Source organism: Scophthalmus maximus, chromosome 16, assembly GCF_022379125.1.
Source record: "Scophthalmus maximus strain ysfricsl-2021 chromosome 16, ASM2237912v1, whole genome shotgun sequence".
NCBI classification, from domain to species: domain Eukaryota; kingdom Metazoa; phylum Chordata; class Actinopteri; order Pleuronectiformes; family Scophthalmidae; genus Scophthalmus; species Scophthalmus maximus.
In genome coordinates this window covers 10,684,014-10,708,076 of record NC_061530.1, presented here as the reverse complement: position 1 = coordinate 10,708,076, position 24,063 = coordinate 10,684,014, and the positions used below count along the sequence as shown (strand labels likewise).

The window sequence follows — 24,063 nt, the reverse complement described above, 5'->3', positions numbered from 1 at the left end:
ATCTGTAAATTGGACTCACCCAGACAGGCGTCTCATCTTCCCATCTTAATTTCCCCCTCTCTACATTCTAATGTCCCTCTACGCTTTTTCTTCTGCATTCACTCCCTGCCGCAAGTATAGTATAATTGCATTTTCCAGGCCAGATTTCCATACTAAATATGCGTCCCTCCATCTGCCGGAGAGCCAGCAGCTTAGCTCAACGTCACTCTGGTTATCGCCGTGCAACAGGCCCTCACACCTCGACTGTACAACCACCAGTCTCATAATTACCCACAGTGAGGGTGGTTACTACGTCCTGCTCTGTTAACTTCCAAAAGGAATTAGAACATCTTTTTTCCCCCCCATGTTTCTCCCTCAGTGAGTTCTTGAAAAGGAAGTTTCTCCATTTGTGGAGATGTGTTCATTACCTCTCGATTGTCTGCAGCCTTTGTCCTCCAGTATATTTAGCTCGTTAGCTTTTATAGATATTGACCCACTATTTCTTTTACTGTGCCCCCTGCTGTGTCTACATGTAACGAGTCCACAAGCAGCAGAGCCCGGCTAATGAATTACGAATGGTGTACTAGAATAGTGGGCTGCACTTCACGCAGGTCTCCTCGAGAGGTTTCATTACACTTCTCACAAAGCTGCCACATTGTCTGAGGTTACTATTGTAAGAAACGGGTCCGCTGCTGTCCATTCATACTGCTAATAGAAGCAGCTGCTGCCATACATGCCCCCATTGTCTTCCTTCGCTGCTTTTTTCCTGGAAGGTCGGATTCATGAAGTGTCCCATCACATCATAACATGCAGAAAATTGCTTAGTCAGCCAGTTGTCCTCAAAGGACAACACTGTCCTGTTTCAGCAACACTGGAGAAATCTGGAATCAGTCATCAAATAAATCCTACCTGTGAATCACACACACACACACACACACACACACACACACACACACACACACACACACACACACACACACACACACACCATGCAAGATGGTCAGACACTGGAATTCTGATAGTTCTCTGCCTCTGCTGTCAAATAGTGGCATCAGGATAGTTTTCATCCTTAGCCTCTAATAAAGAACTTATCAAGAGTCGGTCCTGCAGGCTGCTGCTCACTAAGCAAACCTGGAGTGTGTGATAACATGAGCGCATACACACACATACGCACACACACTTTCTCTTTTACCATGGATAGTTCCTCTTTACAAGGATTCGCTTCACAGCCCATTTGTTATGTCTGAGCTGCAATCAACACTGCCATCAATCACACTTACTTTTTGTCTTTATCAAAAAAAACTTACATACATTGTTGTTTCTTATCATCCATGAATATTAAGGTATAGTTCTGTCAAACAGCAAAAAGCGATCATGCGTTGTTTTTACATGATATATATTTAATTTGCTCAAATTACCTTATTTGCATTGACATAAGAATAAAAAGAAAAATGTATTTCTAGCACCAGTTGAGTGAAATAGAATTGATCATTTGTTGCAGATGTATGTTCTTACCAACCTAATTTCTGCATTAAAATAAAATCTTCATCTAAAACATCTTTTGACCACACTTGCAAGACGGCAAATCATGGACACATTGAAGGTAACAAAAAAAGTTAAAAGTACATACAAAAAACTAATAGGGCAATGTCCAATGTAAAATTTATATCAATAATAGCAAAAGGGAATCTTCACTGTTCACTGAAGCGTCTGAATAAACCTCAGGACAGAAAGTCCATAAAAGAAGATTAGAGTCAACACCCTTTGCCCCGGACTAGTTGATGATAGAAGTAGGACTTATGTAAACTGATGCACGAACCCTTGTGAAATCATTATTTTATGAATGTCGGCTCATTCCCATCTGAGATGATTAGTCACACTGATGAGCTTCCCCTCGGATTATATGAAAAGAAGCAATCCTCCGTTTGCTGATGTTTTGGCCACTTAGTGTGAAGAAAGTTACGACTAAAATTGCTAAGATGAGAAAATTCGGAAGCAGGCGAATGGATCTGTTCATCCTGGTAAGGTGTGTCCTCCAGCTGCTGACAGTGATGCTCATACAGTGACTCAAGATAATTGTATTGCAAATAACACATTAAGTCCTCAAGTAGCATTAAACAAGCACTAAAAATGAATGCAAAGCTGCTAATTCAGCAAGCAGATGTTTTCTCTGGATTGTTGAAAGATATTGCATCCAACCAGGATAACGCATCCAGCCAGGATAACGCACGCTTGTTTTTTCATCCTTTCCTCAGATGAGCAGCAAACGCTCCAGCAGCTTCCGACGAGCCATCGCCAATGGCCGCCGCACGCTGCAGAGGGAGATCCTGCTGGACGAGACGGGGCTGGGTCTGTACAAGCGCTTTGTGCGCTATGTGGCCTACGAGATCTTGCCCTGCGAGACAGACCGTCGCTGGTACTTCCACCAGAACCGCCTGTGTCCCCCGCCCGTCTTCATCGCCATTGTCACCATAGTCCAGGTACGGGGATGACGTATACAGCTCATCTTAGGGTTCATTGTATCATAACATAAATCTTGCACCACATATAGTTATTCTGATGATTTACCCCGACTGGAAGAGGTGTTTTTAAAACACTGGACTGCAAATATTTCACCTAGGACGCACGCAGTATGTGCTACTAACCCACAAACGTGACTTTTAACTGTTCCGGTGCCTCAGTCGTTCCCCTCGGACCCACTGAAAAGATTTTCTGCCTCTGATCACACGCTTGTACTGTGAGCTCGATATGACCTGGTAACCCGTTTGGGAGTCAGGGGCTTAGTTGGTGCATTTAATGCCGTTCCTCCAAGCTTAAACCCTCAGTCTGCCTACATGCAGGGATTTCTCTTTTCCAGACACCGAGTTTGGAACTTTGTAACCAGGTCAGTAAGCACCCTGGCCATGGCAGTGGCATTAATTGGCCTATTATGTTCATTTGAGAAAGAAAAGAGAACCACTAACAGCGAAGCCCTCCGGGGCCACAGTTGAATGGTTCCGGATTAAGCAGCAAAAATAACCCACAGTCACTCAACAAAACTTCATCATTTCCCCTGAAATCATCACAGTTCTCAGGACGGAGAGCCAGATGCTCTTGTAATGCCTCCAAATGGCACTGAATGGTCTGTAATGACAATGAGGCTGTGATAATAACGGTTCACATTCATTTAATTCACAGAGACAATGAGTCATTATTCTATGAAAGGAAATTAATGGAATTGAACGAGATGTGCCATTTTTTTCTTCTTCAGCGAGCAGTAATTGTCTCCACAAGTTTTATAAGCATCAGCTGAGGAATACAAAAAAAGAAGAAGACGACGAAAAAAAACTTCAAGTGTCTTTGATAAAGCACAGTGGGTTTTGTTTCGCAGGGCAATTTCCACTTTTTTGCACCAGCAGTCCGCAAAGGGAACGTGGAATGGTTGCGTCAGCAAGAACTGACGGTTTGGTGTCATCCCTGTGTCTCTGTTGCAGATCATCGTGTTCATGTGCTATGGCATCATGCTGAACAAGTGGGTACTGCAGACCTATCAGCCCGACTTCATGAAGAGCCCTCTGGTCTACCATCCCGGCCACCGTGCACAAGTGTGGCGCTTCTTCAGCTACATGTTCATGCACGTTGGGTAGGTTCATGAATCACCTAATACCTGAACTATAAAAAAAAAAAAATCTCACGCCTTCGTTTGAACCGTGTCTTCTTTTTGTGCACTCCCCTCAGATTAGAGCAGCTGGGGTTTAACGCTTTACTGCAGCTGATGATCGGCGTGCCTTTAGAGATGGTCCACGGCATCTTACGAATAAGTCTGCTTTACATGGCAGGAGTGCTGGCCGGTGAGTGTCTTTTATTTATGTCATTTGAGTGTGTTTTCATCTAAACCAGCGGTTCCCAAACGTGGTGCAGTGTCACTGGGAAGTGCTGTAACACCGGGCTCGTTGTCACATGGTCAGTTTGACCAATCAGAAAAGAGCTGCAGCGATGTCATCAATATTGAACACTCGCTTCTCCTTTTTGAGCTCACAAGAGAAGTGGCGTGTCTCTGTGAGCAACACTGTGGGTTCTATTTAAACGATCTGAATGCATGATGTAAAGCGCCTGGCGTCAGTGCATTTAGGGCGCAAAACCACCGTTGCAAGTTTAATGGTGGAAAAAATGAGGTTGCCACACGGGGCGCATGGTTCACATGGGTTGTACTTCGCCTCTTAATCAATCGTGTGTGTTTTGGGCTTAACAGGCAATAAACCGACCAGATTGCCCTCTCCCATTCCCTTTAAAAACCAGGTGTGCCGGCATCCTGCAGGATTGCTATTATAACGGCAGGGTTTGCCAGGTAGTGAGTACACTGCGCACTAGCAGACTTTCTGTGGGTGTAACAATCACAGCGTACGAGCGACACACACCCACCTATGTAGACGCATATTATTATATAGATAATGTGTCATTAGCTTGTCGACCACACAATGTGCCCGATCACAACTTAATTTTATGAACAACATGCTCATGGGCACAAGTGCATTTGCTAATTCAAACAACGTTTCCTGTACAGGAAAATGACAACAGCGCTGGTCAGTGTGGTGCCTCTTTGTGTCGGCTAGAAGAGATAGGGTCCTCTGGATCTTATGACCAAGAACAAGAATTTTCAGGCAGGAAAGTAAATTTGTTATTTTCGCTCACAGCAAAATATTAAATAACTACTGTGGACACTTTAATTCATCATTATGACATCTCTGAATACTGGTAGAAATGCATTGTACATTCACTGAACCTTAGTCTTAACATTTCAACCTTCCTTAACTTTAACAGACTGAATCGCTGTTTCAGTAGTAATCTTTTATTTTTGAATGAATAAAGAAAGTTAGAACTCTGCTCCTGGAGGTTTATTATGAATTAGAAAGTCATTACAATTCTAATGGAAAATGTATTTTTTCCTAACCCTGCAAAACCAACATATACATCATGACAGAAGTCTGGTATTTAGCTTTTATTTGTTCTGTTGCCAGCACAGAGGAGGTCTACAGTCGGCATGTATAAATAAATATCATTGTGCAATAATGAATATTCAAATTTGTATGCATATTTAACTGAATGCTTCGAATGGCTGGAGAGACCTCCACGCGTCATTGCTTTATCCATCTTTGATGTTTATGCTTCTTGCTGCAGCTACAGTTGCCTTGTTGATCCAAACAGGCTCAAAGTTAAGTGAAGCTGAAAGATGAATTGTCTGACATGTTGACAGCCCTGGTAGTAATGGCCTTTTTGAGTCATCCCATAGTTGCCAGTGGTATTTATTCTTTCACTGATGCATTTTCCCTCTGCACCACCATGTCTGGCTCCCCCATCCTCTGGATGTCTGTTTCCTCTTCAATGAAGACTGTCCTCGTCTTCTTCGTCTCCCTCTTATCCATCTCAGCTCATTCCTCTCCGGACACAGTGTATTATTCAGTGTTGGTGGCAGAAGATTATTGAAGGCATTTCTTTCTTTTTCGAAATTCTCTTTCTCCAACTGGAAAGCATCTCTCATCCGCTGGTTGCTTGTCTTCTTTTTTCCTCGAATGGAGGCCTTCCTCATCATAGCCATCGCTTCCTTCTTCTTCTTCTGTCTTGAAGGATTCCCTGTCGTCAAACATAGCCTTATTTTCAGCATCAACAGCCCTCATCTTCTTTGATGAAGGTTTTCTCTTTCTTTTTTCATGTTTTCTTTTTCCAACTGGATCCCTCGTCCTCTGGAAGTCTGTTTCTTCTCGGTAGTAGGCCTTTCCAGTCCTGGCCATATCTCCCCTTTCTAATTTGAAGGCCTTCCTTTGTTCAAGGTCTTCCTCCTCCTTTGTTTTGCCTTGAGTGCTTTCTTAAAGGATTTTCTTTATTTTTCCATGTTCTCGCTCTCCACCTGAAAGGCATCCGTCATTTTACACTCTTTTTTTCACTCTTCCTTTCTCTCTGCTCTTTCTGTGCCTTTCCATCTTCAGTTCCTCTTTCATCTTGTTGATGCTTGCATCTTCACAATACAGTTTTCCTCCATGTTTCTTCAGCAGTTTTTTCTTTTTTTGGTTGTTGTTTTTTTGCCTCCCTCTGCCCCTCCATCTCGTCTTACTCCAGATCGAGATGAAAACATCCTGCCGTGTCACACAGCAGCATCTTCCCATATCCGCTGCTCTGTATGGGACGCAACTACGGACTCGACATCCCTCTGATCATCTCTGGATTTCTGCAACAGAAGGAAATATTTTTGACATATCACAAGGAGGACAATCATTTACAACTCCATAGTATAAACTAACACATTTTATTTGGTAACTGGTGTCTCAAAATCAATGTATAGTAAAAGTAATGTATGGAAAATGTCTTACAAGATACTGAATTTAGTTTCAGGACAGCTGTGTTTACTCTATTTAAAGCTCATGTCCAGACATCTTTAGATAATATCATCCACATTAAGGACAATGATTTTCCTTTTTGAAACACTGACACAAACAGAAAATACTTTTTTATTCTCTGCTGAGCCCTTTGTGTGTATTATTGCCAGTCTGCAATATATCTACACTGACCCACTTGTTTTTCCCTTTTATTACTGTAAATACAGTCTATTACACAGAAAAATGCTTTGATTGTTGTTTTGTTGGTTACAGCTGGGTAAAAAATGCAGGTCCAGTGAAACTGAGTCTGTTTGCATCTTGTTCTCGAGTCAGCATCCTTGAGTGTCCTATTTGATCGTTTTGGCTTGTGGCCCGACCCTTTATTAAACAAAAATTGTATGTTTGTAGCGGAGTGACTCCCGTTGTCCAGAGGTTTGGCTGCAGCACCCATATCTTGTTGACAAGAAACCTCATTAACGTTCATCCTCCTCCAAGCCAGTTTGGAGATTGGAAAGTTTAAATCCGTTCTGATTGCCGGATGTGGTTTCTCACTGCAGTTTCTGCTGTTAATGCGTATTCGGTGAAGTCATATCAGCACTACTGCATAAACCTCTTTTCCCTTTCATCTTCACCAGCCATTTTGGTTTAGGATCTCGTTAAAAAAACTCTTGCCAACCATGATTTGAATACTGTTGAGAGCAACAATTCATACGTAGTTACATTTATTAATTTTAATCGACCTGATCTGATGTGACTAAAAATCTAATTATTTTTGCTCTTCCCTCTCTCTGCACACACAGTAGTGAAATGGGGTTAAAGCTGCTCCAAACTCCTCGTTCTCTGTGAAAGTCAGACCCACACTCATATGCCAAAGACTGTTAGCACTCATGAATTATTGCAGCTTTGATTTATTTCAGCAACGATGGCCCGAGAACGAGCGAGCGAGTGAGCGCGGGACTCAGAGGACGAGAAGTGGGAGAGAAATGCAGGGTCTCTCTCTGGGGAATTAGCGTAAGTGCAGTTTGAGATGTTGTTTGGAGATTTAAGCAGCAGCCCGAATCGAAAAAGGAGGAGAGAGAGCATGGAGGAGATCGTGCATGCTGACATTTGTACACTCAGAGCCGGGGCGTCGAACTGCGGATTTCTACGATTGAGTGATCAAAAATTGAATTTCTGTCGTCCAAGTGGAGTCTGAAGCCGTGTGAATCAAAATGTGAAATTTAAAGCATTTAACTTTCAACATGATATAATCTGCAAAAACTCAATCATCATCTTGATCAGGGCGCCAACTACAGGGGAGCTTGGGCCCATCTCAATAACACATGAGCTCCCCCGAAAACATGGCTATTGAAATTTGGTCTTTTTAACACAATACAACATCTATTTCTTTTAACCATCTATTTCTATTTTTCTGAATCTTCATAAAGGATCATGCCGTGCTATTACACCTTCTGCATCAATACACAATAGAATACCAAAATGATTAACTAGTGTATGAACAGTAGCACTCAGGATTTCGAAGGTGTTGATTCCACACTGGAAGTAAAATGGCCTTTCTCTCTTTATCAGCAATCAAGTGCACTCTTGTTATTCCTGAAATAAACAGCATCTCTCTTTCTCTTCCTGTTGCTCTTCACGCCTCTGTGATGCTGAAAGCCGCACAGCAGGCAGCAGTAGCTGCTTTTCATCTTTTTTCTTACTATGTATATTCTCATTGATAGTAACAATTATAACCATACACAAAATGAAGAGCTTTATAAATGTTGTATCAATCATTTCTGACCATAAAGAATTGGGGAAATTTTTTGTTGCTTCTCTGAACCTCCTGGTATAGTTTGCACACTGATCACGAACCTTTGAGGCAACACTTTAGAGTTCCAGCTCCTCAGTCTGACAAATGAGGAGAAGTAGAAATCAGCCAAACAGTGAGGAAGAGCTGTCCGGGAACCACAGGATGATGGACGACTTTTAGCAGCACAATAATTTCACCCCCTGATTCTTCTTGGTGCCGTTGAAACTGGAGCTCTGCTGGCACAAAATGTTGTGATCTATTGGTGAGTGGTCCACTAGTGAGTGGGTTGGGAAATGCACTGGGACTCTTTGTGTAATTCTGTCTCTGGCGTTTTGGAGGAGGCTGCGTGAGGGGTTTCAGGTTCGAGGCCCCGGCTTTGGGCACGGCAGGTTTTTTAAAAGACGGTGAGGATGGGGCTGTTGAATGTAACAGCGACGAACCTTTCTCCTGTTGGCATTTCCTCCAGATTTTTTGCAAGTCCATGACGAACACTTGTGACAAGTGTTTGCAATTTTTTCAAAATAATTGCATAATTTCAGTTGTACAAAGTGGAATTTTTGAGGACTTCGTTTGGCACAAGTCTTATAATTATACTACTTCTCATCTGTGGAAGGCCATGAATTAAAAGGACTACATGGTTTCCATGTGATTTACACTACATTACATTACATTCATTTAACTGACCCTTTTATTACCCAACTGACCCTTTTATTACGCAAGAATCGTTCGAGTACATGTTGGAACTGTTGGAATACGTTGTGTTTCGTGCTAATTATCAAATCTTAGCATACAGTAGCTGTAGTTGTTTATTGTTTGGCTCGTGCTTAATTTTTACAGTTGCACACTTTTTTTTTGTTTAAATTTCTTCGGGGGGAGCAAACCATACTGGGAAAGAAATACGAATTTCGGCATAGATAGATGCAAACTCGAATCCTTGTGGATGTTAGATTACTCAGTAAAATTCTTGATTTCTTTTTTTTTCCCTCCATCCCCTTTTTGTTGCCCATGGCTGTCTCAGGGTTATAGTCATGCAGTCTTTTCTTTTTTTGTGGTTCATGATTTCAATCATGTCAGCGCTTGCCATATCTGCTCTTGCACGCATGTTGCTTATTATTTCTGTCGGGGGAGCAGGGCTTTCACATATTACAGCAGCATTCGCTGGGTGCGTTCATGGAGCAATGGTATTGTGTCTTTCCGTGTGTTACTTAACACACTGCAAGAATTTCTGCACCGCAGGGCTTGTTCTCAAAGCTCAAAGAAATATTTCTTTTTGACGAGGCCTCAAATACTGTGAAAGTAGGATATACACATCTCACACGGCGTCAACATGCATCTCTGCATTCACTATCTTTAAAATATTACGTTTGCGATTTGAGAGAAAAGACAGTAGAAGGCTTTAATCCGATTAGGTCAGATTGTGTTATATTCATCTGTAAATCTTGGATACTGCATGATCTCCACTCCACTGCACTGCTCCAATAATGTAGTGCAGCCTCTGAAAAGAAAGCATGACGCTGCACATCTTGTCCTTGGATGTGTGCTGACAAAAGGAACAATTGTGTTATTATTCTCCGACAGTGCAACAGTGCTGTTCATGCAGAGCCTGGACCGTGTCCTTACTCATTTTGCATCCACTCAGTAATCCTTCATGGCTCCGTTGTGACGGTGGCTGAAGAACTGCACTCAAATTTCATAATAAGAACAGTATCAGTCAGAATTTCAGACTATGTTGACGACATGAATGTAAAATGTTGAGTCATGTTCAACATTTCAGCCCAGCTCCACATTAAAGAGGGAGCAGCAGGGATTTGTTTGTCTCCCCCCCCCCTCGTTCTCCTCTGATCCGGCTTCCCTCCGGCCAACAACTCCTTCAGCTTCTTCATGTGCTTCAGGACATCAACAGTTTGCCAGAACACCATGATTTTCCTCGTAGCCCCCTTGTGAGCCGCGGGGCGTCTGTCTCCTCTAACACCTCACATTTGAGACAGTCCACATCCTCCAGTGAGCTTGAGTCTGTCCTCTTCAACTCAGATACAGCATTAGTGTGATGATGAGATTTTAGTGTCGTCATTCTCTGCTATGATTTATTTAAACCTCCACTCCACTTTCCCGCCTGCCTGGGGCAAAACTTTCACTTTGACCAGTCTGATTTTCAACAGGGTGGTCAGTGTATGGAGCCCCAAGATAATCTGCCTGTCTCCGGTCTCTGTAGTTGTCTTTAGCAGAATAATGTCGCCATCTCACCGCCACTATGACACCTCGAGACGACCTTCCGCTATGCACCTGCTGTCTCGACCTGCCATAGATAAGATGCCCTTGCTTGGTGCCTGAGAAAACTCTTTATAGTTACTCAGAAGGAGAGAATACTGAAATTCCTCAACAGATTTGTTGTATTTTATGTATTTATTAATTGGTTATTTGAATGACGACATACAGTTGTATGCAAAAGTTAGAGCAAACTAGGTATTTGTTGATTTTTGAAGTTAAAGGCAGTGAATGCAAGTCCTGCAGAAGACAGACGTTAAAAATGAGCCTTTCCTCAAATGCACTTTTACTTTTTAGATTGATAGATAGATAGATAGATAGATAGATAGATATGTACTTTATTGATCCCAAGCTGGGAAATGTATGTTGATTATTTCTTTTTTGAATCAAACAGTATTTATGGCATGTGCAAAAAGTCTGGGCACCTCTCTTCTTGTAGAATAGAATAACTTCATTAACCTTAACCTTAGGTCTTAGCTGACTCATTAGGACTTGTGTAGGATTGTCATTGGGATTTGTCGGCTGTTGAGACTTTCAGAGCTGATGAATTCCCTGACTCTTCAAGCGTCGTGGTAACTCCTTTTACACAACTAACTCTTGAAATGATGGATCTGAAAAGGAAGCTTCTACAAAGCAGAGAAACACTGAATGGATCGAAGCATCATCAGAGGGAAACTGTGACCTGTGACCGCATCACTAAAGGCAATATCTGAAGAATGTAAAGTTAAAGATAAGCCTTTTTGCCCACAAACGTTGTGGACAGATGAAGATTTTGACCGCAATCATCAAAGATTTGTTTTGATGGGAAAATGGAGCAGCCTTTGATGAAAAGGATCGTGGAGTGTTGTGAAGCAGTGTCTTGCGGTCAGTCACGAAAGTGAAAGTGATAAGAGGTTGGCTCCTACAACAGGACAATGAGCCAAAGCAAACCTCAAAATCCACCAAGAACGAGCTTTTGGAATGGCCTCTGCCTGAACATCACTGAAAAACTGTGGCCAGATGTTAGACACGCTGTGCATGCAAGTCTTAAAATAGCTTGATTTAACTTGAAGTGATCTGCTGGAAGAATGGGCGAAAAGAGTGATTCTTTTTTAATGTCTGTTTGTTGCAAAGGGATTTTTATTTCTGTAATTTTGCCCAAATGTTTGCATACAACAGTTTTTTTACTCTGAGCAGGATAATGCCACAAATCATCTTCGTATCATTTGCAATGCTTGTCCCCAGATTGGCGTTTTGTAAAAACAAGCATACATGGAATACATTTAAAAAGCAATAAAGATGCATATACACAAATAATGAAAGGAAAATAAATATTATGACACAAGTAGAAGTAAAAGATGACGCTTAAAATATAGCTGCTGTAAATTTTGGTCAGTCTTCAAAAACAGACTCAACTTGTTTCCAGTCATCAGTCCTTTCTGACTAAACGGGGTTTCACAGAAATGTACTTAAATCTCCCTCTATCTCCACTGTGGTGCCGCTGAGCAAGGCATTTAACCCTCACCAGCAGATTAACATTATGGGATTTAATCAACTTATTCTTTTACCTGTTGTTTCAGTTTAGTTGCTGCTGCTCTTCAAACCATACATTTGAATGCAGTACTAGGGAACAGTGTGGTATTGCTACTTGAGTAAACAGTTTGAATACTTCTTCCTCCACTGTCCCTGGATGAATGAAGATTTAAAAAACTCCTCGTAACATCTGAGTAACTGAAGTGTAACTGAGCGTATGGTTTGAATCATGCATGAGGATTTTTTTTCCCCCTCCTCTTTGTAACCATGAGCCTGGTAACAGAATATACTGTTTACTGTAATGACGCCAGATCACACTGCTCATCGTTGTTCTCAGGCGAGAGGAGGAAGAGACATGTGGGCCTGATGTCATTTGTGGCCCGTTGGGAAACTCTAATGGAAATGTGATAAATGACTGCATGTCACTGTGGCCTCATTGTTACCAGCCAGTTGATGTTGTCATTACTCTAAAGCCCCACGTCGAGTCGCATGTAATGTTTAATTCTTCAGCCACTGATTAATGTTGTTCCGGTACCAGGTAGGACGGCGGCATAGTCAGCTTTCTATTGCGATTAAGAGACTCACTTTATTGTTGCCTTTAAATTAGCCTGATGATTGTTTCTTCAATTCAATTCAGTGAGCTTTATTGTTTCTTCTTTCTCTCACAATAAAAAAAAATAGTTTCTTAATGGTTTCCACATTTCTGTTATATAAGTGAATGCTTTAAAAGAAAAAAAAATCACACTGAGTATATTAATGCAGGGAAAATATGATTATATCTGCTGCCAGTGAATAGAGGACCTGGTGCATCGCTGAGAGAGATTTTGTCCATCATCCATTTTGTTGATATTTGATTTTTACTAAGTGAAACTGTTGTACTGAGATCTCACGAGCACGGCGTTGGGAGTGAATCTACAAGATCAAAGTCAATCAATTCATCTGAGTTATTAAAATAAACAAACATGAGCTTTACCTTGATGGATTTCTAGTTTGGTAACAGATTGACTTCCTAGGCTTGAGGCACTGTTATTTGTTGATTAAATAGTGTTTGTTAATTAATAATACAACTGATAATTTAACCATATAATGTAATAAGAAGTATGGCACTATGGTTTGAAATGCAGATTTAGTTTTTCCAGAGCTTTCAACACATTTGACATTCTTCCTCAGTTTCTCCTTGGTTAAAATTCAGTTGAAAACTAGCTTCTAAGTGGATGTTGAGAAAAATATATTTTTGTCAACAACATTTTTAATTTCTTATTGAAACCTATTAGTTCGAAACAATACATCTTTGTGAGGAACTTGAAAACCTGAAAGACGCCATCAATAGAAGAACTGCACATTTGTATACATCATTGATACGAACATTGAACGACCTTTACAAAAAGGCTTTTAGATCTGATCCAATGCACAACTGAGATGTAAACATTTTGATTCACATGGTCCTCAAGAAAGTTACCTAAGACGATGGGACTTTTTGTAGAATGGGAGTTTTTCTTGGAGCAGAGTAGAATCAGATAAACCGACGCTGCCACACCTTCACAATGCATCAGCTGCATCAGCAACCAAACTCTGTTAATGAGGTAGAGATGGAGATAAAAAAAAAAAAAACATGGAAAGAGAGAGAAGTGTCAGATTGTGTACATCACTCTCAGTGCCAGAGGGATGTGACACGGCCTCTGGCACTGACGCTGTGCTCTGACTCACTCGAAGCACTGGTGTGGAGATGTTTAACAACACTCTGGTTTGGCTGGCTGGAGGTGAACCTGGGATGTGGAGTCGTCTCTGTGTCGCCATTGTCAGCTGAATCACGATTATGTCCCATGCTGTTACTTTGAAGGCCCGTTGGTTGAGAGTGCGACTGTGACCGAGCATCATTGTCAGTGTACAAGGGCACATTTCTGTGTTTTTTAACCAAACTTAGCTGCAGGCCGCTTTACGGGCACGGACCTTTGTGTTGCGCACAACGCTGAAAGCGGCTGGTTCTGTGTTTCTAATGTACTCCCCTGGTGCTGAGCTGAACTGAGCACTGAGGAGGCAGGGTGACCTTGGTGCGTTGCAGAGCCTGCCAGCGTGATTATGGTAATACCCAACCACCCAATCTCACCCCACAGTTAACCCTTCCTGGGTGACACTGAGCCCACTTCCTCTGAAAACACCCCATGCAGCCCCGCTGATAAAAAACACCCATGATGAAGGATATTTCGACAGAAATGCAGTCTCATTGAAGGCATCTCATTCATGTGGAGCGAGCCCGCTGTGTTTGCGGGCGTTTATTTGCTTCTACTGTGCGCAGCCAATCCAGGACAGGAATATTTGTTAGAGTCAGAGAGGAGGCGATTTCTCTGCTCAGTTTATATTCCGTTCGGTTGATGGTTTCAGGGTTTCTGTGATGAAGAAGCACATCACGCTCCCTGTAGCCATCACTGTGGCCTATTAACCTTGAGCGAAGGAGGTGATTTCCTGCACTTTTTTCATCAGGATGTTGGAAGAATTTGAGTCATTTCCGCCCAAGGTCAGCAATTGTGCCTGTTCACTGAAAAACAGGCGTGAGTGATAACCGCTTTGTTCGTGACAAGAATTTATTTTTTCGAAATTGGAGCTCTTCTCACAGCATTAACAATACACTCTCACTGTCTGTATGCTTTCACAAATCTCTAGATTTTGTCCCTCTGCTTCACGCAAACACAGACACACATACACGCTCACAGACACACATACACACACACACACACACACACAGACACACACACACACACACACACACACACACACACCAAGATGAGATATGATTATACTTTTCCCTGATTGGTGGTGCTGTGCTGAGCAGTTTCCTCTCAGCAGCTCTGAGGATGTGACTTATGGAGAGTATTGATTTTTCCTGATGCCCCCTGGACTCTGGGGTAACATCAGTATTATCATATTTTTCCCCATGTGGCACATTTGGACAGGGAAGAACACAGAAAGAGTAAATGGAATCAGTCTCTACGGAAACCGAGGGCAAGATGTGTTTGCAGTGGCCATGCTGGAACACTGTGAAGTTGATGAATTACCGTGTATCCCTTCTTCCAGACCAGAGCTTGGCATCAACTGCACTGGAATTGTGTTGTTGCTGTCGTCTTTGTTGTTGTTGTTCTTGTTGTGTTTCATTTCCTTTTTGCATTTCCATATGTGCAGACAAGAGAAGTCCTGACTGATGTTGTGTTTCGAACTTTGGAGCCAAGTTTGTCTGTTCTGCTTCGACTCCCATGCAGGAGCACAGGTGTAGCGTTTTGTCCCTTTGAGGATGCTGACAGTTTTTGATGCTCCTCCACAGCTCGACAACACTGACAAGTAAAAGTTTGCAGACTCCGTCGTTCCCTTTACATCATGTGATGGTTTTCATCCCCTCCCAGCCACACTCAAACACACACACACAAGGAGATGGATGGAGATGCTACATTGGATGAGAGTAGAGGGGATATTTTCCCTTTTCCCTTTCTGCCTGGATGACACAGAGGTGTCTATCTCTTTCCCAGGTGGAAAATATCTTTAATAGTCTGACAGCACTATTATAGTTGAGATGGGGCTTCAAATGACATTTGAAGCAATGAGCTTTTCAAATGGACTGTAAAGTAGACAAAAGACCTTGTGACAGATGGTCTACATCTAGTCAAGTCACTAAGACATTTCCTTTTTTACTCCAGTCACCTCCGAAACTGTGTCGGCTCATAAACCAAGGTACAATGCTTTCCAAAATCAAATATTATCCACTCTTCATGATTAAACAATCCAGCACGTTGCAGGTACTGTAACGTGTAATGATTGAGTTACATTGACTTTATTCTGATAACTAATGAATAATTGAAGTCATTTATTATGTTATTCATTAGCAAAAATATTAAGTGTACATTTCTACAGGTTGCTGTTAGAATTACTTTACTTAAAGATGTTAATTTATATATGTATGAGTCAGCCAACTCTCAAATATCAATATCTGTGTCAAAAATCTGGCATCATTCAGGGTTTAAATTTACATTTTTCACAATCATTTCACATATAGTTGACCAAATCATGAATTGGTTGATAATAGAATGAATGTATTCGCACTGCAACACAGGGCAACATAATTATGAAGTCATGTGAACATTGCACATTTGTGTGACAAAATATTATAATCAGAAAAACATTATTATCAGGATAATTATTATTATAGAGTCTGACTGGTTGCTTGCTGATATGAATATGTTTCATTCAGAAAGCGAAGGTGGAATTAAACAGCTCTTAATTTAATTATTGAGTTAATTTATAACTCAAGCCCTGAAAAAAGAAGGAAGCACACGGGAAAAGAGTCCCTGTTCTGATTGCATGACTGCAGCTGTGTAGTGTGTCTTCTCACCGTAACTCATGCACCCACACACACACTTTTTCCATCAGTGTCCGTCTGCTCTTATTTGAGCATAGTGAATAAATCTGATCAGGCACTTCCCCAGTTTATTAGCCAACAGAGGCCCTGTGACCAGAGGAGTGCTGACTGCAGCACATCTATGTGGTGGGGCCACAAGATTTGATGCATAGAAGAGACGTCTTCTGAGGCGAGTGTGTACAAATAGAGCGACGTGAGACTAAAGGGCAACAGACCTGCTGTAGCAGGGCAACATGTTACCTGTCCTCTGGTTTTCCAATGTAAGTTTTTACCCTTTTATAAGAACAGACAGTTGCAAAATGATAATCCTAATGGTCTCAACAAAAATACAAGTCTTCCAAATTCTTTCACAATGAAACATGACAAAATACCTAATGGTGGTTTGGTTTGTCTCATAGCTTATACCAAGTGGCTAAAGAAAAGAATAAAGGCAGAGTTGTCAGTTTCCTTGTACCCAATCAACCAACTGAATCATCTTTATAAATCAACATTCATTGTCCTTTAACCGTCTATTCCTGAGCAAAATATAGACTGACCAACCGAGAAATGAAACTCATGTGTGTTAATGTTCCCTGACATCATTTAGTTTCCCAAAACCTTCTGTCAGACATCTTTTTGAATGAATGGCTAGGTGATAAATATCTACCGAGTTTCTTTGAGAACTAGACATGCTTTTAGATTGGCCTCTGTGCCTTGAAGGTCCTGTAATCAATATTTTTATATTGATAATGAGTTAGAGACTGTGTGTAATGTGAAACGGTCACTTGCACTGATGAACCCACAGAGAATTATCACCAGACTCCGCAGTTCCCCAGAGCTTGACGGAGCTTTATAGCAGCTCTCAGGTCGCGGTTTTTGGTTTTTACCTCCTGCAGCTTTGTTTACAGATGCTGATGACATATTTTTGGTGAAGAAACTCTGATAGATCCACTCAACAGCGTAAACATAATTGTGATTGTGCCCAGTACTATTATTTTTTCTTGCCCCTCCCCCCCTTGCCTCAAACATGCATCACATGCACAGGTATACACAACCACTCCAGACAATCGCAAAGCAGACCATTGCTATATCACTATGGAGAGACTTCCCATGCAACTCCCTGCCGAAGTCCGGCTGCTGTCCATGGTGCTGATTAAAGGCTGGTCAAAGTCCCAAATTCATCATCGCTAGACTCAAACCACCAAAACCAGATTTCTCCAACAATCCAACATCCGAAATAGCTTAAACCAGCATTCACCAACAAGTAACTCTCCTCCTGCTCTGATTGAATATGATTGAATGATTTGAACACAGTATTATAAAAGAAAAACCCTACCTGACCTGCACCAAACAGTAGAAAAAACTAAGTTAGTGACCAAATAGATCCTTCCGAAGGTGATGAAAACCAAAGAGAACTAGAAGAGAGTCATTATTGGATTTTCCTTCATTGGGTCGCCTGAAGCACTTCTCCAAATGAATGCTAAGGTTCCCGTGTCAGCTAGATAGAGTGGTGTTAATAGTCAGCTGTGAAAATGTTCACCCTGTCTACTTTATAAACTGAGATGTCAATGTTGTGTTAACAGCTCATAACTTTCAAACCTTTTGGCGATGTTTTGCCCCCTTTTTTTACATCAAACAATGAATGCATCAATACAAATTTAAAACTTAAGTTATGGGAATAAAGATATGCATCAGAGAAATCAATACATGCACCTGAATTATTGATGGAAAGCATCGCCTAAGATGATCTAATATATTCACCCATCCATATGTTGCCCTAATTTCAAATCTGATCCTTAAATACACACAGTCACATTTCTCCAAGGACACTTGAATGACTGTCAACAGGCTCAGTTATACAAGCTGAGAGTGAATCAAGTATACAGACCCAACAAAGCAGACAGTGAAGAGTATCGTGTTTGTCAGTGTTTGTGCAGCGTCGCGATTTTGCCATATTTTCCGAGGATTAGAAGATGTATATTTTTTATTTATTGCAGCGTTCACTGTGCTCCGGCGCAGCGTCCACTGGAGCAGCTACAGAGCTACGCAGCCTCAGGCGCTGGGAAACTCTGGCCTTGGATCAGCTTACCATCCCTTGTCTGCACCTTGTCCCAGAGAAACTGAAAAATATAAAGTTGACCCAAAACTTACGGCCTGCCTGGAGTAACGGTAATGGTGGAGCAAGTCTGGTTTGACAGAGCCACTCAGTTCTCTGAGCTGCATTGGGGATTATACTGCTGTAATATAAGTAGTAGACTAGTAAGTATGTAGTTGACCTACACTCATATACAAAGTACATCATATTTCATGTCTACACTGCAGTGCACTTGTGATTGTTGCAGGCTCACAAAGGGATTTGAGGATGTTGACGATGACTTCAGGACGGCGACAATAAATAATCTTTGCATGAGATGGAATGTGTCAGCTCAGCACCGAAATAATCGCACACCTCACTGCTGAGTGCGAGAATCCTAAATCTCAAATCCCCCGACTCAGGGGGCCCCCACATGACAGGTCTGTTTAATATTCATACCGTATTTTGGAGCCTCTCACCAAAGCGGAGCGAGCAGGAGGAGAGAGCAGTTTGTATCCTCCCTGTGGAGCTCGTGTCTTCCTCTGATCCTGAGGTCTCCAGTTGTCTTCTCTTCCTCACCCACAGATGGTGGTGTCACATCCCTGACAAGTGTCTCCTATGAAGAGGTTGTCTGGGCTGCTGTTAATTATCGTTTTAGTATCCAAACTTCACTACTAGTAGAAGCTGATTTAACCGATATGTTTTGACATGCTGCTTTTTAGACATGCACCGTAGTCCGGACATTTTCCTGAAACTTCCGGAGGGGCTGTTGCTGAAATGTCTACTAATGTTACTGCGGACATTTTCTGGAACCATGATGTGAGAATACAGCAGGAAAAAGATTTACGGCAAGCTAGTGGGAGGTCTACCCAGGAACCAAAAGTCGCCTCGACTCGTGTTCCGGAAATGTTCCTGCCGTTGTGAATGTGTCTGAGCTGCACAATCTCCTGCTGTGCTCCTCATATGTGAAAGGCAAACTCCAGAAAATGTCCACACCCAATTTTTACGGACATTTTACGGTGTTCATTTCTGAAAACAGCTTATGTGTAATGCGAAGGGGGTCACTGGCAGTGAAAATGTGAAATGTGGTCTCTTAGAAGAAAAGAAAAAAAGGTGGTTCATGTTTATATCACACTGCTAACTGTACCACTTAATTTGACTGAATCTTTAAGCCCAATAAAAGACTAAAACCCCCAGATGATAGCTCTCATATCATTCTATTAATATTTCATCAATGTATCTTCCTACTCTAATGCATTGAACTAATAGAATTAACTGGGGAAATGTTGTGGAGTCTCAAAGAGAAACTCGGATGTTGATGCTGCAGAGGTTGCTCCAATTCATTTCCCCCCCCCCCCCCCCCCCCCCCCCCCCTTTACTTTGAAGACATCAGAGGCCATATACTGTACGCCACAACCGGGTAATTGCAATTTTGTGGAACCACAAGAAATGGGACACTGTGAATCTCCTGAAGTCTTTAGCTGAAGCTACAACCTTGATATGCCCCATAAATCCACGTTAAAATCGCAGCGTAGCTGTCGGGGCGAGGAGAGATGAATGCTCTGATTACCATCTGTCTTCCCATGATCGTCACTGTCACCACGGGCTGACAAGGCATTCTTTGAGACGCTGCTTACTCCGTGCAGACCCACATACACACAGACTACAACTGTCGCTGAAGTCGCTGCATTATAGATCTGACATCAGAACTCCAGCTGTGATTAAAAAGTGGCTGTTTTGTTTTATCAGCCCTCTCCAATTCCCTTATCAGCTCATTTGCATAATTAACAGTGGCTGACGCCGTACTCGCCAGAAACTGCCACTGTGATTTCTCCTGCTTGGAAGTCTGTCCTACTTCACAGTGTCAGTGGTTTGTTTAATGCAGCGGCGAGAGTACTGCATCTATGATCATATCTATACACCTTTAAACACATGTCGCTGCAATACTCCCAGTGCGTCGACAGTTGAGTCAGATACTAAAACACATAAGCAATAGTTTGACATTATGAAACCTGTGTTCCCTTTACCGCTAAATGAAAGCTAAATGAAAAAGGTTGATACCGCTCTCATATCTGTCCAGTAAACTCAATGATAGCATAGAAACAATGTAGTCTGAAATACCTGATGGGTGTTTTCACACTTTTTCACCCCTGTTTCCAGTCTTTCCTTCTTTTGTTACAGTAAGTAAATAAGAAATGAGCAAATAAGAAGTGTACTTCCAAAAATGTCAAAGTAATCCATATTCTTTTGTTGTCATTCTTTTAAAATAAGAGGAGAGGAGTCTACAGTCAATATTCATACATATCAATACACAAGAGAAGGTCATGAATAAAAAGGGATTTATTATTGCATAGTGGCCTTGTGTGTTAATATTATTATAACTTAATATACATGTTGTGTTTCAAATAGACTTTTTCTCAAATAAAATTTTAAAGTCTGTGTTTGTATAAAAGTATTTGATATCACTAATGTGGAACAAGCACTGACGACACTCGTCTTCTTTTATTGCACCTGCATTGGGCATTAAGGTTTATAACAATATCATTGTCGTAGCTTGTTATAATAGTTATTGTTATGTTAGTTGATATAGACTTTTGAGTTTTTTGCATAATTTTAAACTCTACACAGCCTCAACTGGACTTGAGTTAGTAAAAATATGTGTGCAGAGCCTTAAACTGCTCACACCACAAAAGTGATGGTTTCAGGGCCAAATAATCGTTTGAAAATGTCTTATTGTTCATATACAGTATTAATAGTATCAAATATTTTTTAACAGTACAGCTTTCTGGTAAACTACAGCGGGCTATTGTATGTAGTCATACTGTGACTACTCAATCACTCTACATCCTAATGCCTGTCATAATGTTAATTCATATGCCACTGCCTGACCACCACTTTACTTTTCATATTATAATTATCTGTTTAAACAGAACATTTGGCTTCTGTCCCAGATTAGACTTCGCTCAAAAATATAACCCGAGGCAATTTAGACAGAGCACACTTAGGAAATGATCCTCTTTAGCAAGAGGAAGAGGAAGACTGTGTCTAGTGTATCAGTTCTTTTCCATTTCAATATCTTTACTCAGCTGCAGTTTTAGCTGACCGTTTACATCACAGACGTGTGTGTGTGTGTGTGTGTGTGTGTGTGTGTGTGTGTGTGTGTGTGTGTGTGTGTGTGTTGTGTTTGAGAGTGTGTGTCATGTATGTAGGATAAAAGGACATGTGAAGGTCAGCTGATGTACAGCCCCTGTGATTTTTAGAAAAGAGCTCAGAGGAAGGTGACTTGTGCTGCTGCGTGATGAGTAATCTGACTCTGCCTTTGTTTCTTCCCCCTCTGCTCTAAAATGCTGTCCTTTCTAACAATCCCTCACACACACACACACACACACACACACACACACACACACACACACACACACACACACTCACTCACTCTCACTTTTCTCTCTGTATTGCATGCTCTCCCTCTGTTTTACAGCTACAATCCTAACATCTCTCTCTCTCTCTCTACAGGCTCTCTGACGGTGTCCATCACAGACATGCGTGCTCCAGTGGTGGGAGGCTCCGGCGGGGTCTACGCTCTGTGCTCAGCGCATCTGGCCAACGTTGTCATGGTAACTGCCACTATCATCATTGCCTCCATTGTGTCGTCCAAAAACTCTTTTCAATGGACATGAAATGTCAGAGCCGTACACAGTGTGCGAGCAGGAATGACAGGGACCACCTCACCAACCCCCCCCAACATCCGAGGCTTTACTCTCGTCTACTTAGTTGTGTGTTTTTTTCTCCCCATCAGATGTTAAAGTTTATTTCTAGCTGCAGTAGGATCATGTCAGTGTGTTAAATACTTTTCAACGCCCAGCAGTTTTTGAAACGACGCCACCGAATATTCCAGACACATTGTCACCTCATATCTAGTCATCGGCTAAGTGGAGAAGGTGCTCATGGTTGCTCATGGTTGCTCATGCTTGTTGATGAGCAGCAGAACCCCAAGGACTTTCTCCCAGTTTCTCATATATGCCGAATCTTTTTCTTTTTTCCTCGATAAATCTCATGTGAACTGGCATTTCAGACTCTTTTATTAATTATTAAGACTGTGTGTATTTGCCTTGAACCCCCTAGATACTGTGTGTGTTTCTGTCCCAGGGTTTCTATGTGAAATGCCTTCCACATTCTGTCCATCTCTCGAGGCAGTGTTACATCTGACGAATCACTTTAACTAATGTTACTGCTCACTGCGGCGGATATGCCAGCAGGGATACAAATCAAAGGGCGATGTCGGGCTCAGAGTAAAGACTGTAACTGTAAAAACTGTAACTGTGTTACGCTCTTCAAGGCATGTCTTAGTTCCACATTGATGAGTTTTTGAGTTTGTTTTTTAGGGAAATCTTCAAACCTCGTCCAGTCATGACCCAGTAAATTCATGGCCATCTGCAAAACATCCATCATCATGCGGTTGGCTCCGAAGACATTTTCTGGTTCGGTGAGGTTTCAAGCCCTGCAGTGGACGTGACTCTCTGGAAGTCATACAGCTCCAGAGACATTGTCAGAATGCAACGGGGAAACCATGTAGTGCACAAGCTAACTTTGAACATTACGCCTAAATCTTTCACTTCATTGTTGTTGACATCTTTAAAGAGAAATGAGCCCTTCCTTTTTGAGTTTTGTACAGTTGTGTCCTCAGTGATCTTCCGCACCTCACACACACACACACACACACACACACACACACACACACACACACACACACACAGCAGACTCCTTCAGCAGTGTGATAACGAGATCTGTAACAGACAAAAATGGATTGGCTGTCCTCCGGTTACAGCTTGCCCTTCTCCTCCTGTGAGTTTTGAGGCACGTCAGAGCGAATTGCCTCCCATCCGAGAGCAGCAGCATCACGTCAGACCTCCTCCTCTGCACTAGTGTTGCTGTCCTCTCCCCTTCCATGGAATTAATCATTTATTTGAAGAAATACTGTGACATCAGGAGCACGGCCACTTCTTGCCTGTTTTAAGCTTATGGTCAAAGCAGGTTTTATTAATACATTTCTCTTGAATTTTGCATGGCATCCACTATTTCCTTTTCTGCTTCAAGGAGAGATTACAAACACTGGCGCTGGGTCCTAGTCCCACAGGCAGGAACTTCAAGAGGGATGTGACTGGTGCAATTATTCATCCTGGCCAGTATGTGTGTTATTTTAACTCAGGATGCCATTGTTCTTTTTTCCCTGAAGAATCACACGGGCTATTTATTGGCCCATTCTCCCCTTCTGTTGAATGATCTTAGCCCTAATTAATAGAGTGCCACCGGGCTGGAATCAGTAAGTGGAGAGCAGTCAGGTGTATAATCGTGTCTCTGACTTGTGTAAGTGCAGCCTCCTCTCTCTTATGGATATGGATTGTGTTTTTTTCTTGTCTAAATATGTCCAGCAGATAGAGAGCGAGGTGCTTCTTGCCAGGCCGTTAATATACTTATATATGTAATGATTGTTTGTGTCATGATTGTTTGCGCTGACGAGACACTTTTGCCTTGTGTTGCAGAACTGGGCCGGGATGCGCTGTCCTTACAAGCTGCTGCGCATGATCCTGGCTCTCGTTTGCAGTAAGTCCTCCATATTTACTCGCTGAGCTCCTCCTCCTGCCTGATGGATTTATAGTTTCATCTTTAAAAGCGCACACCTGTTCACAGTTCAACGTAACAACAGAGT

The 24,063-nt window shown here is 41.9% G+C and overlaps 1 protein-coding gene across 2 annotated transcripts in view; it reads left to right on the top strand.

The window, feature by feature from the left end:
- The window catches only part of rhbdl1 (rhomboid, veinlet-like 1 (Drosophila)), a 45,764-nt gene that overhangs the window by 15,943 nt on the left and 5,758 nt on the right, over positions 1-24,063 (top strand). For both annotated transcript variants that reach the window (XM_035611737.2, XM_035611738.2), the window contains exons 3-7: positions 2,235-2,459; positions 3,453-3,601; positions 3,697-3,809; positions 21,870-21,970; positions 23,897-23,957. In XM_035611737.2, coding sequence (XP_035467630.1) covers positions 2,235-2,459; positions 3,453-3,601; positions 3,697-3,809; positions 21,870-21,970; positions 23,897-23,957 — 649 coding nt within the window. The remainder of the gene's footprint in view (positions 1-2,234; positions 2,460-3,452; positions 3,602-3,696; positions 3,810-21,869; positions 21,971-23,896; positions 23,958-24,063) is intronic.